Source organism: Molossus molossus, unplaced genomic scaffold, assembly GCF_014108415.1.
Source record: "Molossus molossus isolate mMolMol1 unplaced genomic scaffold, mMolMol1.p scaffold_m16_p_17, whole genome shotgun sequence".
Taxonomy (NCBI): Eukaryota; Metazoa; Chordata; class Mammalia; order Chiroptera; family Molossidae; genus Molossus; species Molossus molossus.
This window is the reverse complement of record NW_023425352.1, coordinates 24,281,810-24,296,359: the sequence shown is the minus strand read 5'-3', so window position 1 is coordinate 24,296,359 and position 14,550 is coordinate 24,281,810. Positions and strand designations below refer to the sequence as shown.

Here is a 14,550-nt window from a genome sequence, read left to right as displayed (position 1 = left end):
TGCGCTAGCCATTCGGCTTCGCGCGGGGGCTGCTGGGGCGTGGACGTCGGGGACGCGCCGGGGCGCGCGCAGCGGGGAGAACGAGCCTCTCTGATCGCGCGCGCGCAAACCAGGACGCTGAGTGGAAACGGAAGATTTGCGAGGGAGGAACGCGTGGAGGATGAAGAGGCAGGGGTCCTCCTCCGAGCGGAAACGGGCGCGGATACCGTCCGGGAAGGCCGGTGCGGAAGGGGCGGGGCGGGGCCGGTCGCCCACCTCGCTCTCGGGGCGGGCCGGCGGGGTTCTAACCGGGGGATTCATCGCGATTTCCCTCGGGGCCCCCAGCGGGACACGTTCTGCCATTCCGGCTTTAAACACGTGGAAACGGGTGCCTGAAAGGGGGGGGGAGGGTGTAGCGAGAGTGCCCCTGCCCCGGAGCCAGATGTGCGGTTCGAATCCCGGCGCCACCACGTGCCGGCGTGTTGAAGTTGGTTAACTTCGAGCCTCACGTTGCCCGTCGCCACACGAGGATCCCTGCACCCCCCCTTCCGGCCACGCAGTGATAGTTAAATGTCCAGTGCTGAGCGCAGCGCCTAACCTGTGGTGACCGCTCAATAACCTGCAGCTGCTACCGCGGGAGTGGGGATTGTTTCCAAAGCCACACAGCTACCGGGGCGAGCATGTGGCTGCCCCAAGCCCCGAGCTCGTCGTGTCGCGCCAGGGTAGGATGGCATGGCACGTGCTGGGGATTCGGCAGATCCCTCCTCGGGGAACTCTTGATTCCCCCAAGCCAGCGGTCCTCAAAGTTCTTGATTTCAGGCTCCTTTTACTCTCCTAAAAATCATTGAGAACGTCAAAGACCTTTTTAAAAAAAAAATGCATATAAGTTAAATCTGTTGCTATTGACTGTATTCGAAATTATAACAAAATTTTAAATATTAACTAGAAAATAACCATAATAAACCCATTACATGTTAACAAATAACAAAATAACATTTTTTTTTCTGAAAAAGAACTATTTTCCTCAAACAAAATAGAATAGCGCCAGTGTTTTGTATTTTCGCAGATTTCTTTACTCTCCAGCTTAATGGAATTCTCATACCTCTATTCTTATACCTACTTCTACATTCAATCTACATGTCAGGTAGCTTCCCAAAAACTCCACTTGTGAAATAATGAGAGTGGAAAATGGCAAATAAAATTTTAATAGCATTATGAAAATTTTCACTGCACAGATTCTGAAAGGATCTTCTAAGATTCTAAGATCCCTAAGGTTCCCAGAGCTAAATGACCTACTACACTTTGAGAACCTTGCTCCAAACAAATATCTTTTTCTTTGATCCTTACAAATAACTTTGTTTCTTAGGACAACTACCTTACTCTGCCTTCTGTCAAAGCCTCTTGTGTGTGTTACCCTACCCTCTCCTAGCAAAGGCCCTTTCTTTCTTTTTTTTTTTTTTTTTTTTTTTTTATCCTCACCCGAGGATGTTTTTCCATTTTTTGTATAGATAGAATGGGAGGGAGAGAGAGGAAGGGAGAGAGAGTGAGAAACATCGACGTGAAGGGACACATTGAGTGGCTGCCACCCGCACGACCAACCAGGGCCGGGGACAAACTGCAACCGAAGTACGTGCCCTTAGCGGGAACCGAACCCGGGTCTCTCCGGACCACAGGCCGACGCTCTAACCGCTGAGCCAAACTGGCCAGGGCTCTTTTTTTTTTTTTTTTTTTTTAATCTTTATTGTTGAATGTATTACAGATGTTCCTCATTTTTCCTCCATTGACCCCCTCCTCCCCACTCTCGCCCCCCTCCCACCTTTTCCCACACTATTGTTCTGTATCCATAAGTTCTTTGGTTTATTTCTTCCCACCCCCGAGCCCTTTCCCTCCCACCCCCGAGCCCTTTCCCTCAGGTTTGTCAGTCTAGCAACCAGTTTGTACTTCTTAATCCCTTCACCTTTTTCACCCATTCCCCCAAACGCCCTCCCATCTGGCAACCAACAAAATGTTTTCTGTATCTATGAGAATGTTTGTGTTCTACCTGTTCATTTTGTTTGTAGATTCCATTGTCAATAGATATGTATTCATTGCCATTTTGTTTGTTCATATATTTTATCTTTTTCTTCAAAAAGACCCTTCAACATTTCATATAACGGTTTGGTGGTGATGAACTCCTTTAGCTTTTTCTTGACTAGGAAACTCTTTATATGACCATTGACTCTAAATGACAGCTTTGCAGGATAGAGTAATCTTGGTTGTAGGTTCTTGCTTTTCAGCACTTTGAATATTTCTTGCCACTCCCTCTGGCCTGCAAAGTTTCTTTTGAGAAATCAGCTGACTGTCTTATGGGAACTCGCTTGTAGGTAACTAACTGCTTTTCTCTTGCTGCTTTTAAAATTCTCTTTGTCTTGAACCCTTTGCATTTTGATGATGATGTGTCTTGGTGTGGGCCTCTTGGGGTTCATCTTGTTTGGGACTCTGTGCTTCCTGGACTTGTATGTCTGTTTCCTTCACCAAGTTAGGAAAGTTTTCTGCCATTATTGTTTCAAACAGGTTTTCAATTTCTTGTTCTCTCTCTTCTCCTGGCACCCTCAAGATGCAAATGCTGGCATGCTTGAAGTTGTCCCAGAGGCTCCTTACACTATCCTCATTTTTTTGGATTCTTTTTTCTTTTTGCTGTTCTGATTGCGTGTTTTTTGTTTCCTTATATTCCAAATCGATAGTTTGCTTCTTGGATTTACGTACTCTACTATTGAATCTGTGTAAATTACTCTTTATTTCAGTTAATGCCTCCTTCATTTCTGACTGTACATCCATAATTTCTGACTGGTCCTTTTTTATGCTCTTGAGGCCCTCACTAAGTTCATTGAGCATCCTTATAAGCAGTATTTTGAACTCAGCACCTGTTAGGTTGCTTATCTCCATTTCGCTTAGTTCTTTTCTTGGGGTTTTGTTCTGTTCTTTCATTTGGGACCTGTTTCTTTGTCTCCTCATTTTGGCTGCCTCTCTGTGTTGGTTTCTGTGTATTGCTTAACGAGAGGTATGGGGGTATCTTAGACCAGATGCTGCTTGTTTGAAAGAATTTAGGAAAACCTGAAGCAGGATCCAAGACAGGCCAATCCTATGGTTAAGCAACTGCAACAGCTTGGGTGGGCCTGAAAGGTGAGGGGGGCGGGGCCTCAGGGAATCACCAGGGCGGGGCTACCAGTGTGAGCCAGGTTGCTGGAGTCCCAGATATGGGGACTGTCTGCCGCCCCAGGGAAGGGCTCACCAAAGGAACAAAGGCCTCTGACAGCACGCCTGTCCCGGAGAAAGCCCCCTCTCCAGCCCTCGCTCCAATGCCAAACAGCTCAGTTCTTCCCTGTATGTCTCTGGTGCCCCTCGAGCTGCCTCCCCTCCAAGCTTAGAGGGAGTGAGTCCAATAAGTCCGTGCGCGCGCCCTTTAAGAGGAGCTGCCTGGGGCTCCAGCCGCCTCAGCCTCCCTGAGCCTCAGTTCCCGCTGGTTTTTCCAGCCAGAAGTGATGGGTACTTCTCTTTTTGGCACTGGAACCCTGAGCAGGGAGCCTGGTGTGGGACAGTGACCCCTCAGTCCTCAGGGAGGACCTTCCCAGCCGAGGTATCCTGATTTTTATCCACCATGCGTGGGTGTGGGACCAGCCCATCTGCCTCCGCTCCTCCTACCAGTCTCAATGTGGCTGCTTCTTTAATTCCTTAGTTGTAGGACTTCCATTCAACTTGATTTCAGGCGGCTTTGAATGATGGTTGTTCTGTAGTTTAGTTGTAATTTTGATGTGGTTGTGGGAGGACGCGATACCGCCTTTACCTATGCCGCCATCTTGACCAATTATTCAGCCTTTAGTAAATCTTTGCCTGACTATTGTGTACTATGGCAGACACTGTGCTTGCTGTGGGTGATGATGAAGATTTCTCTCATAAAGACTTTACTTAGGAATTTTAGATCAAGTGGTAGTTATCAACACTTATCTACATAAATAATAATAGAAAAATAATTAGTGTTTTGAAGAGCTACAATTAATGTTTTAAAGAACATATAACTTATAAAGAGTTATATATGAGTTCAAAAAAGGGAGACAGTTTTCTGCTTTGGGAGAGAGGAAGTATCATGGAAATGTGGTTTGACATGATCTTAGAAGAGTGGCAGTCAAAGATGGAGCTGGAAGGTCTTTGTGGATTGAGGAGATGGTATAGGGAAGAGCAGGGATGAGGATTAGGGATAACTGGAAGCATATAGAGAAAATACCGTGTAGAAGATAATGTGTAGCCCTGGCCAGTTTGGCTCAGCGGTTAGAGCGTCGGCCTGCGGTCCACAGAGTCCCGGGTTTGGTTCCCGCTAAGGGCACGTACCTCAGTTGCAGTTTTTCCCTGGCCCTGGTTGGGTCGTGTGGGTAGCAACCACTTGATATGTTCCTTTCACATAGATGTTTCTCTCTCTCTCTCTTTTTATTTCTCTCTCTCTCTCTCTTCCTCTCTCTCCCTCCCACTTTATCTGAACAAAAAGTGGAAAAATGTCCTTGGATGAGAATGAAAAAAAAAATATATAGTTTAGTTGGTAGTATCCACTTTACATTAATTATCTCTATTCTCACTACTCTAAGGTAGGTATTAAAACCTGCACTATTTTATATAAAACAGGCTAAGTGATTTGTGTAGAATTATAGAAGCATGTGGTGCAACCAGGATTTGAAGTCCATCCCAGCCCTTAAACACATATCCCTTGTAAAGAAGTTTAAACATATCCTGTACACATTCATTGAGAAGCATTTAAAGAATCGTGACCTGGCCCTGGCCGGTTTGGCTCAGCGGTTAGAGCATCGGCGGTCTGGAGAGACCCGGGTTCGGTTCCCGCTAAGGGCACGTACCTCGGTTGCAGTTTGTCCCCGGCCCTGGTTGGTCGTGCGGGTGGCAGCCACTCGATGTGTCCCTTCACGTCGATGTTTCTCTCTCTCTCTCTCTCTCTCCCTCCCACTCTATCTGTACAAAAAGAAAATGGAAAAATGTCCTCGGGTGACGAAAAAAAAAAAAAAAAAAGAATCGTGACCTGGCCCTGGCCGGTTTGGCTCAGCGGTTAGAGCATCGGCCTGCGGTTCAGAGAGTCCTGGGTTCAGTTCCTGCTAAGGGCACGTACCTCGATTGCAGTTTTTCCCTGGCCCTGGTTGGGTCGTGTGGGTGGCAGCCACTTGATGTATCCCTTTCATGTCTCTCTCTCTCTCTTTCCCTCCCTCCCTCCCTCTCTCCCTCCCTCCCTCCCTCCCACTCTCCCTCCCTCCCTCCCTCCCACTCTCCCTCCCTCCCTCCCTCCCACTCTATCTGAACAAAAAATGTCCTCGGGTGAGGATAAAAAAAAAAAAAGAATCGTGACCTGGAATGTGATGATGAGGTCTTGTTTTAGCAAGATTAATTTAGCATTTAGTATATATTTTTCTCAGTGTAATTTCTTTTTCAATTTTAATTTTTGATGAGAGTCCAGATTTTTTTTTTTTTTTATCCTCACCCGAGGACATTTTTCGATATTTTGTTCAGATAGAGTGGGAGGGAGAGAGAGAGAAACATCGACGTGAAAGGGACACATCGAGTGGTTGCCTCCCGCACAACCCAACCAGGGCCAGGGACAAACTGCAACTGAGGTACGTGCCCTTAGCGGGAACCAACCCAGGTCTCTCCAGACTGCAGGCCAATGCTCTAACCGCTGAGCCAAACCAGCCAGGGTGAGAGTCCAGATTTTTTTTAAAAAATGATTTTATTTATTGTTTTAGAGAGGAGGGGAGAGGGACAGAGGAGGGATAGAAACATCTATGAGAGATGCATCAACATAGATCAGCGGCCTCCTGCACACCCCCTACTGGGAATTGTGCCTGCAACCCAGGCATGAGCCCTGACGGAATTGAACCAGTGACCTCTTGGTGCGTAGGTCGATGCTCAATCACTGAGCTACACCAGCCAGGCTCAGTGTAATTTCTTACACATATCTTAGTGTTCTTATTTCATAGTCCAGAGACATCCATTTTATAATTAGCATGGTATTTTATTGCATTCATGAGCCCTAGTGTACTTATCTACTTTCCTATTATTGGACATTTGGATTTTGGCATCAATATATAAAATGTTAGTGGTAGATTGGTCTGGATGAATAGTCCCATCATGGTATTGCATTATTTTTCATGTGTTTTAGGGACAGCAAATGGATTTCTCATGGAAGTATGTGTTGATTCAGTGGAGTCGGCTATAAATGCAGAAAGAGGAGGTAAAAGAAATTAAAGAATGAATGACAGTTTATAGTCCTTTTAAGATTCTGAAAATGAATCCTGTGAACTGACTTAGGGAGCCTTTGTGATTTGAAAGGATCCTTGTAATCTTTTTGAAAACAACCAACCTGAAACTCATGGACGCAGACAACAGTGTGGAGGTTACCAGAAGAAAGGGGGTGATGGAGTGGTGGGAGCTAGAGGGGGCCTAATATATGGTGACGGAAGATGGTTTGTCTTTGGGTGGTGGGCACACAGTGAAATATACAGATTTCCTATAATAGAGATGTTCACTTAAAACCTATATGATCCTATTAACCAGTGTCACCCCAGTAAGTTTAATAATAATAAAATTATAAAAGACATCTCAGGAAGAAAAAAAAGAAAACAACCAACCAACTAGAAAACCTACTGGAAAATTCTGATCTTCTAGTCTTAACTCCCCTAGTAGGTCACATTTTGAATCAGTGTCTACAGTAGTGCTTACCAACTTCATTTTTTTAATTGAACTTAGAAAAGATTTAATTTTTTCAGACTATGATTTAAAGATGAGTTTTAAAGATATGTTGCCATTTTCATTATTGGGACTTACATCTTTTTTTTTAAAACATTATTTTTACTCAAGATTTCTTTTGCATGGTGAAACCTGCTTTAATAGGAAGCTTAGAAATTCCCATCATCTCAGGATGAAACCAATTTTTAAACTTTTTATTAGAGAAAGTTTCAAACATATACAAAAATAGAGAGACTACTATAATGAATCCCCATGTACCCATTACTTAGCTTCACCCAGTTTTAGTACATGGCCAACCTTGCATCTATATTGGAGAAGGGGATCAGAAAACTTTTTATAAAGAACAACATAGTATATATTTTCAGCTTTGCTGGCCACGTGTGGTCTTTGTTGCATCTTTCTTTTTTTAAACAATTCTTTGAAAATGTAAAAACCATTCTTAATTTGCCAGTAAAAAACAATGAAGTACGTGCTACAACATAGATGAATCTTGAAAGATTATTCTAAGTGGGAAAAAACAGTACAAAAAAAAAAAACCCACCCATGTATTATTCCATTTATATGAAATGTCCAGAATAGTCATATTTATGGAGATAGGAAGTAGATTAGTGGTTGCCTAAGGCTGAGGAATTGGGGAGAGGGCAAAGTGACTGCTAAAGGGTATGAGGCTTTTTGGGGGGGGTGATGAAAATGTTCTAAAATTGATTATGGCAGTGGTTGCAAAACTTTGTGAGTATGCTAAAAACCATTGAATTATACACTTTAAATGGGTGCATTTGTATAGTATGTAAATTTTATGTCAATAAAGATATTATTTTTGAAAAACAGAAACTGTTTTAAATTTGTAGGCCATAACAAAAATAATTGTGGGCATTTGGCCTGTGGGCCATAGTTTGCTGATCCCTGATCTATATAACTACCTTCCCTCCTCCACCCCCCAGATTATTTTGAAGCAAATACCGGACATTATGTCATTTCATCCTCACATATTCTATTTAGTATGTGTCTCTAAAAGAACTATTTAAAAACCCATAATATCACAATGGCCCATCTAGAAACTTCTTTATGCTAAGTCACTTCCCTGTACATGGAGAGGCAGTGCTAATACAAAATTTTAAGAGATCTACCTTAACTTGAATTAACTCTTTTTTTTTTAATCCTCACCAGAGGACATTCTTTGCATTCATTTTCAGACAGAGCAGGAGGGAGAGAGAGTAACATCGACGTGAGAGAGACACATCAAATGGGCCACCCACATGACCCCAATTAGGGCCGGGGACAAACTGCAACCCACGCAAGTGCCCTTAGCGGGAACCAAACCCGGGTTTCTCTGGACCGTGGGCCAACACTCTAACCTCTTAGCCAAACCAGCCAGGGTGAATTAACTCTTAAATTTGACCACTAGTAACATAATGTGTGTTGGAGAATATAGTTGCGATTAAAAATAGACTTTTACTCTAGTCTTATAATTTGATTTCTCTCAGTTTCTAACACTCTTTGGAAAAATATTAAGTTTGCTGTTTAATAAGAGTTTATTTTGGGCAGTAATTTTTGAGCAATTTTTTACAAATATTTTCTTAATTAAAAATAATTTTTGTACTGAGCAATGCTTTTTGTTTTTAATCACAGGTGCTGGTCGGATTGAATTGTGTTCTGGCTTATCGGAAGGAGGAACCACACCTAGCATGGGTAAGTGTCCATTGTTTTGATTGCCTGGAGACAGTTGTTAATCTGTGTCATTGGAATATTTACTGATATTACTAAAATGTTAACTATGCTGTGGATGTTGTATCAGTTAGAAATGCTTATGGTTGTAAATAAACTTGTCTATCCAAGATGTGATCAAATAGATTTTTTTCCTTATACATCAAAAAGTTGAGAGATACGTAGTTTCTCTTAATATTCGTTCAGTTGCTGTGCAGTAATATCAAGGACCAGGGTTTTTTATTTTTCCATTTTGCTATCCTCAGTTTATTGATTTTGTCATCTTTTCTACCTTTCTGGTCTTTGTGTTTTTGTCATACATTTTACTTCTACGTATGTTAAAAACTCTATACTACATTGTTGTTATTTCTACTGAGGTATTTCATTTGCACACATGTATTACATCCCTAGAAAAAGAATCCCTGGATTTTCCCTCCCGTGTGTTTTGGTCTTGCTTCTTCATGGTCCATGATGCCCACTGACATTGTCAGCACAGTGAAACCAAACCAATGTGTTGGGAGCAGGTTAGTTTGCCATTTTCTAGATCTTTGAGTTACACTGATCACTCCACATTTGTTTAATCTGCCCGTAAGGTTCACAAGTTTTCCACAGCTGTGTGATTTTTGTTAAAAGAGTCTATTATCGCCCTAGCCGGTTTTGCTCAGTGGTTAGAGCGTCGGCCTGCGGTCCGGAGAGACCTGGGTTCAGTTCCCACTAAGGGCATGTACCTTGCTTACAGTTTGTCCCTGGCCCTATTTGGGTTGTGCAGGTGGCAGCCACTCGATGTGTCCCTTTCACATTGATGTTTCTCTCTCTCCCCCTCCCTCCCACACTATCTGAACAAAAAATGGAAAAATGTCCTTGGGTGAGGATAAAAAAAATTTAAATAAAAGAGTCTGTTAACTTTTAAAGAGATTAAAATAATAAGGGAGCAATCACATATATACCCATGAGTAGTTACCATTTCTGCTGCTTTTAATTCCTTTGCGTAGATTTATATTTCCATCTGGTTACATTTTCCTGTCTAAAGTAATTCTCTTATCATTTTTTGTAGAAATACTGTTCTGGTGATGACTTCTTTCAACTTTTGTATGTCTGAAAACATCTTTTCCTATTTTTGAAAGATATTTTTGCTGAGTGTGGAATTCTATGTTGATAGTATTTTTTCTTTCAGTACTTTAAAGATGTATCTTCACTCTATTGCTTTTATTTTTTCTGACAAGAAATCTGCATTATCCATACCTTTTTTTTTTTTTCAGTGTAATGTGTTTATTTGGTTGCTTTTAAGTTTTTTTTTTTAATTCTTGACTTGACCAATTTGATTATAATGTACATGAGTGTAGTTTCCTCATGTTTTTTAGACTTGGGCATTTATACTTTTTTATCACATTTGGAAAATTTTCATCATTCAGTATCCTTAAATTATACTTAAAATTGAATATTTTCAATTCAGTATTTGATTATATTTGTTCTACAATTTGACAGAAATTGTAGACTTACTCTTTTTTAAATATGTTTTTATTGATTTTTTAGAGAGAGAGGAAGAGAGAGAGAGAGAGAGAAACATTGATGAGAGAGACTTCAACATCAGTCAGCTGCCTCCTGCATGCCCCCTACTGGGGATTGAGCCCACAACCCCGGGCATGTGCCCTCATGGGAATCGAACCAGAACCTATCAGTCCATGGAACAATGCTCAATCCACTGAACCACATTGGCTAGTCTGAACTACTCTTTTTTAAGTCTCCTTTTTCTCTGTGTTTCATTTTGCATAGATCCTCTTGCTTTGTTTTCAAGTTTACTAATCTTTTCTCTGCAATGTCTGTTTGCTGTTAATCCTGCCTAGTGTGTTGTTTTTCATCTCACACATTATAATTTTCTTTTTCTTTTTTTTCCAAATCTTTATTGTTGGATGTAAAATGTATTACAGATGTTCCACATTTTTCCCCCATTGACCCCCTCCTCCTCATTCCTGCCCCCCTCCCACCTTTTCCCACACTATTGTCTGTGTCCATTGGTTATGCATATAAGTTCTTTGGTTTATTTCTCCCTCCCCCAACCCCTTTCCCTTTGAGGTTTGTCAGTCTAGCAGTGAATTTGTGCTTCTTAATCCCTTCACCTTTTTCACCCATTCCCCAAATCCCCCTCCCAACTGGCAACCAACAAAATGTTCTCTGTATCTATGAGAATGTTTCTGTTCTACCTGTTCATTTTGTTTGTAGATTCCATTGTTGATAGATATGTATTCATTGCCATTTTGTTTGTTCATACATTTTATCTTTTTCTTCAAAAAGACCCTTCATCATTTCATATAATAATGGTTTGGTAGTGATAAACTCCTTTAACTTTTTCTTGTCTGGGAAAGTTTTTATATGTCCATCGATTCTAAATGACAGCTTTGCAGGATAGAGTAATTTTGGTTGTAGGTTCTTGGTTTTCATCACTCTGAATATTTCTTGCCATTCCCTTCTGGCCTGCAAAGTTTCTTTTGAGAAATCAGCTGACAGCCTAATGGGAACTCCCTTGTAGGTAACTAGCTGCCTTTCTCCTGCTGCTTTTAAGATTCTCTCTTTGGCCCTGGCCAGTTTGGCTCAGCGGTTACAGCGTCGGCCTGCGGTCTGGAGAGACCCGGGTTCGGTTCCCGCTAAGGGCATGTACTTCGGTTGCAGTTTGTCCCCGGCCCTGGTTGGTCGTGCGGGTGGCAGCCACTCGATGTGTTCCTTTCACATTGATGTTTCTCTCTCTCTCTGTTCCCCTCTCTCCCTCCCACTCTACCTAAACAAAAAATGGAAAAATGTCCTCGGATGAGGATAAAAAAAATCAATAAAAAAGATTCTCTCTTTGTCTTGAACCTTTTGCATTTTGATGATGATGTGTCTTGGTATGGGCCTCTTGGGGTTCATCTTGTTTGGGACTCTCTGTGCTTCCTGGACTCATATGTCTGTTTCCTTCACCAAGTTAGGAAAGTTTTCTGCCATTATTGTTTCAAACAGGTTTTCAATTTCTTGTTCTCTCTCTTCTCCTTCTGGCACCCTCAAGATGCAAATGTTGGCACGCTTGAAGTTGTCCCAGAGGCTCCTTACACTATCCTCATTTTTTTGGATTCTTTTTTCTTTTTGCTGTTCTGATTGGGCATTTTTTGCTTCCTTATATTCCAGATCGATGGTTTGCTCCTTGGATTTACGTTCTTTATTATTGAAGTTGTGTAAATTATTCTTTATTTCAGTTAATGCCTCCTTCAATTCTAACTGTGCATCCATGATTTCTGACTGGTCCTTTTTTATGCTCTTGAGGCCCTCCCTAAGTTCACTGAGGTTCTCACTAAGTTCATTGAGCATCCTTATAAGCAGTATTTTGAACTCAGCATCTGTTAGGTTGCTTATCTCCATTTCACTTAGTTCTTTTATTGGGGTTTTGTTCTGTTCTTTCATTTGGGACCTGTTTCTTTGTCTCCTCATTTTGGCTGCCTCCCTGTGTTGGTTTCTGTGTATTACTTAATGAGAGGTATGGGGCTCGCTGAGACCAGATGCTGCTCGTTTGAAAGAATTTAGGAAAAACCTGAAGCAGGATCCAAGACTGGCCAATCCTATGGTTAAGCAACTGCAACAGCTTGGGTGGGCCTGAAAGTTGGGTGGGGCGGGGCCTCAGGGAGTCAGCAGGGCGGGGCTACCAGTGTGAGCCAGGTTGCTGGAGTTCCAGATATGGTGACTCTCTGCCGCCCCCGGAAGGGCTCACCAAAGGAACAAAGGCCTCTTACAGCACATTTATCCAGAGAAAACCCCCTCTCCAGCCCTTGCTCCAGTGCCAAACAGCGCAGTTCTTCCCTGTGTGTCTCTGGTGCCCCTCGAGCTGCCTCCCCTCCAAGCTTAGCGGAAGAGAGTCCGATAAGTCCGTGCGCAGGCCCTTTAGGGAGCTGCCTGGGGCTCCAGCCGCTTCAGCTTCCCTGAGGCTCAGTTCCCGCTGGTTTTTCCAGCCAGAAGTGATGGGCTTCTCTTCCTGGCACTGGAACCCTGAGCGGGGCACCTGGTGTGGGACGGGGACCCCTCAGTCCTCAGGAAGGACCTTCCTAGCCGTGGGAGCCTCCTGATTTTTATCCGCCACACGTGGGTGTGGGACCAGCCCGTCACGCCACCGCCCCTCCTACCAGTCTGGATGTGGCTGCTGCTTTAATTCCTAGTTGTAGGACTTCCATTCAGCTTGATTTCAGGCGGTTTTGAATGATGGTTGTTCTGAAGTTTATTTGTAACTTTGATGTGGTTGTGGGAGGACGCGATACCGCCTTTACCTACGCCGCCATCTTGACCGGAAGTCCCACACATTATAATTTTTATCTCTAGAAGTTTGAGTCTGTAGTATCTCCCATGTAGCTTTTTAACTTTTTTGAACTTAAGGAATAAAGTTATAATAGCTATTTTTAATGACTTAGCTGTTAAGTCTAACATCTGTATCAGTTCTAGGTTCATTTTGTCTGGTCCGCAGGCCGATGCTCTAACCGCTGAGCAAAACCGGCCAGGACTAGGTTCATTTTGTTTGATTGGTTTATCGCTTCATGATGGGTCTTGTTTTCCTGCCTTATAATTTTTTATTGAATGGAAGACATATGTTACTTTTAGGTTGACGATAGTATCATTTAGTATAAAAGGTTTATATGTGCAATAGCCCTTTGAAATCTTCTCACTAAAGGAGGGCATTCCCTAGCCATCCTATAAAATCTCTAGAACATATCTGCAAATTTAACTGTAATCTGTTTTTTTGCATCAGCGATAATGATTCATTGCTTGCTGTTGGGCATAGTGCTACCCCGTGCAGAATTGGGGTTCTTTTAGCAAGGAAAAAGATTGAATTCATATTGGGTAAACAAGAATGGTACTTGCCACAGATTGTAAACTATTGAGGAGTTCTGAGCTAGCCATGAATTGTGTCATATTTAGGAACATATTGTGTCATAGATCGCTGTATAAAATCACAAATAAGTAGAACTTTGCTCCCTTTTACATATCTGTTTCAAAAAAGGGCTTTGTTAAATGAGTTTGTCCAAATGACTTTGTCCATTAAAAGATTATAAACTTGCCCTGGCCGGTTGGCTCAGCAGTTGGAGCATCGGCCTGTGGACCAGAGAGTCCAGGGTTCGGTTCCCGCTAGGGGCACGTACCAAGAAAAAAAAAAAGTCAATAAAAGATTATAAACTTTAGCCCTGGCCGTTATGGCTCAGCAGTTAGAGCATTGGCCTCCGGACCAGAGAGTCCCAGGTTCGGTTCCGGCTAAGGGCACGTACCTCAGTTGCAGTTTGACCCCAGCCCTGGTTGGGTTTGTGTGGGTGGCAACTAGTTGATGTGTCTCTCTCTTCCTCCCTCTCTCCCTCTCACTCTATCTGAAGATAAATGCAAAAATGTCCTCGGGTGAGGATGAAAAAAAAAAGATTATAAACCTTAGCACTGTGTAACCATCTCTATAGTAAGTTTTAAATAGAGCTATAATGAATTAGAAAGGAGAAACCAAATCTTAGGAATATGCTGGCAGAACACTGAGCCTGGTAATTATTACACTTTCAAATGTTACATACCAGTAAAAGAATTTTTGTTGAGTCAACTGTCAAGTGCTTTTAAAATGCAGTAACTTTCTTTCCTGATTTCTAAGTTGCTTTTTTTTTACCTTTGATTTTCTTATTATTTAGCTTCTCTGTCTACTTTTTTCTTCTCAGTATCCTCCTTTCTTATGGGTCCACTTTTCTCTAGTTTCCTCAGTCAATTCTTTCTTTTCTTATAGAAGTGTTACTATCATAACAACATATGTAAAAGACCAATAATATTTTATTGACTTCTTTGAGCTTCTAGCTCACATTTGCATTTTAATTAGTCTGATTCCTGTTCGTGTAGGTATCCTTCAAGTAGTGAAGCAGTGTGTCCAGATACCAGTTTTTGTGATGATTCGGCCACGCGGAGGTGATTTTTTATATTCAGATCGTGAAGTTGAAGTGATGAAGGCTGACATTCGTCTTGCCAAGCTTTATGGTGCTGATGGTTTGGTATTTGGTGCATTGACTGAAGATGGACACATTGACAAAGAGCTGTGCATGTCCCTTGTTGGTAAGA

At 42.3% G+C, this 14,550-nt stretch overlaps 1 protein-coding gene across 2 annotated transcripts in view; it reads left to right on the top strand.

Moving 5' to 3' along the window:
- Nucleotides 1-45: 45 nt before the first annotated feature.
- Nucleotides 46-14,550, top strand: part of CUTC (cutC copper transporter) — a 29,740-nt gene continuing 15,235 nt past the window's right edge. The window contains exons 1-4 of one of the 2 annotated variants that reach the window (XM_036265525.1): nt 46-221; nt 6,170-6,241; nt 8,386-8,445; nt 14,335-14,544. In XM_036265525.1, coding sequence (XP_036121418.1) covers nt 161-221; nt 6,170-6,241; nt 8,386-8,445; nt 14,335-14,544 — 403 coding nt within the window. In that variant the 5' untranslated portion in view covers nt 46-160. The remainder of the gene's footprint in view (nt 222-6,169; nt 6,242-8,385; nt 8,446-14,334; nt 14,545-14,550) is intronic. The other variant, XM_036265526.1, reaches the window with a different exon arrangement.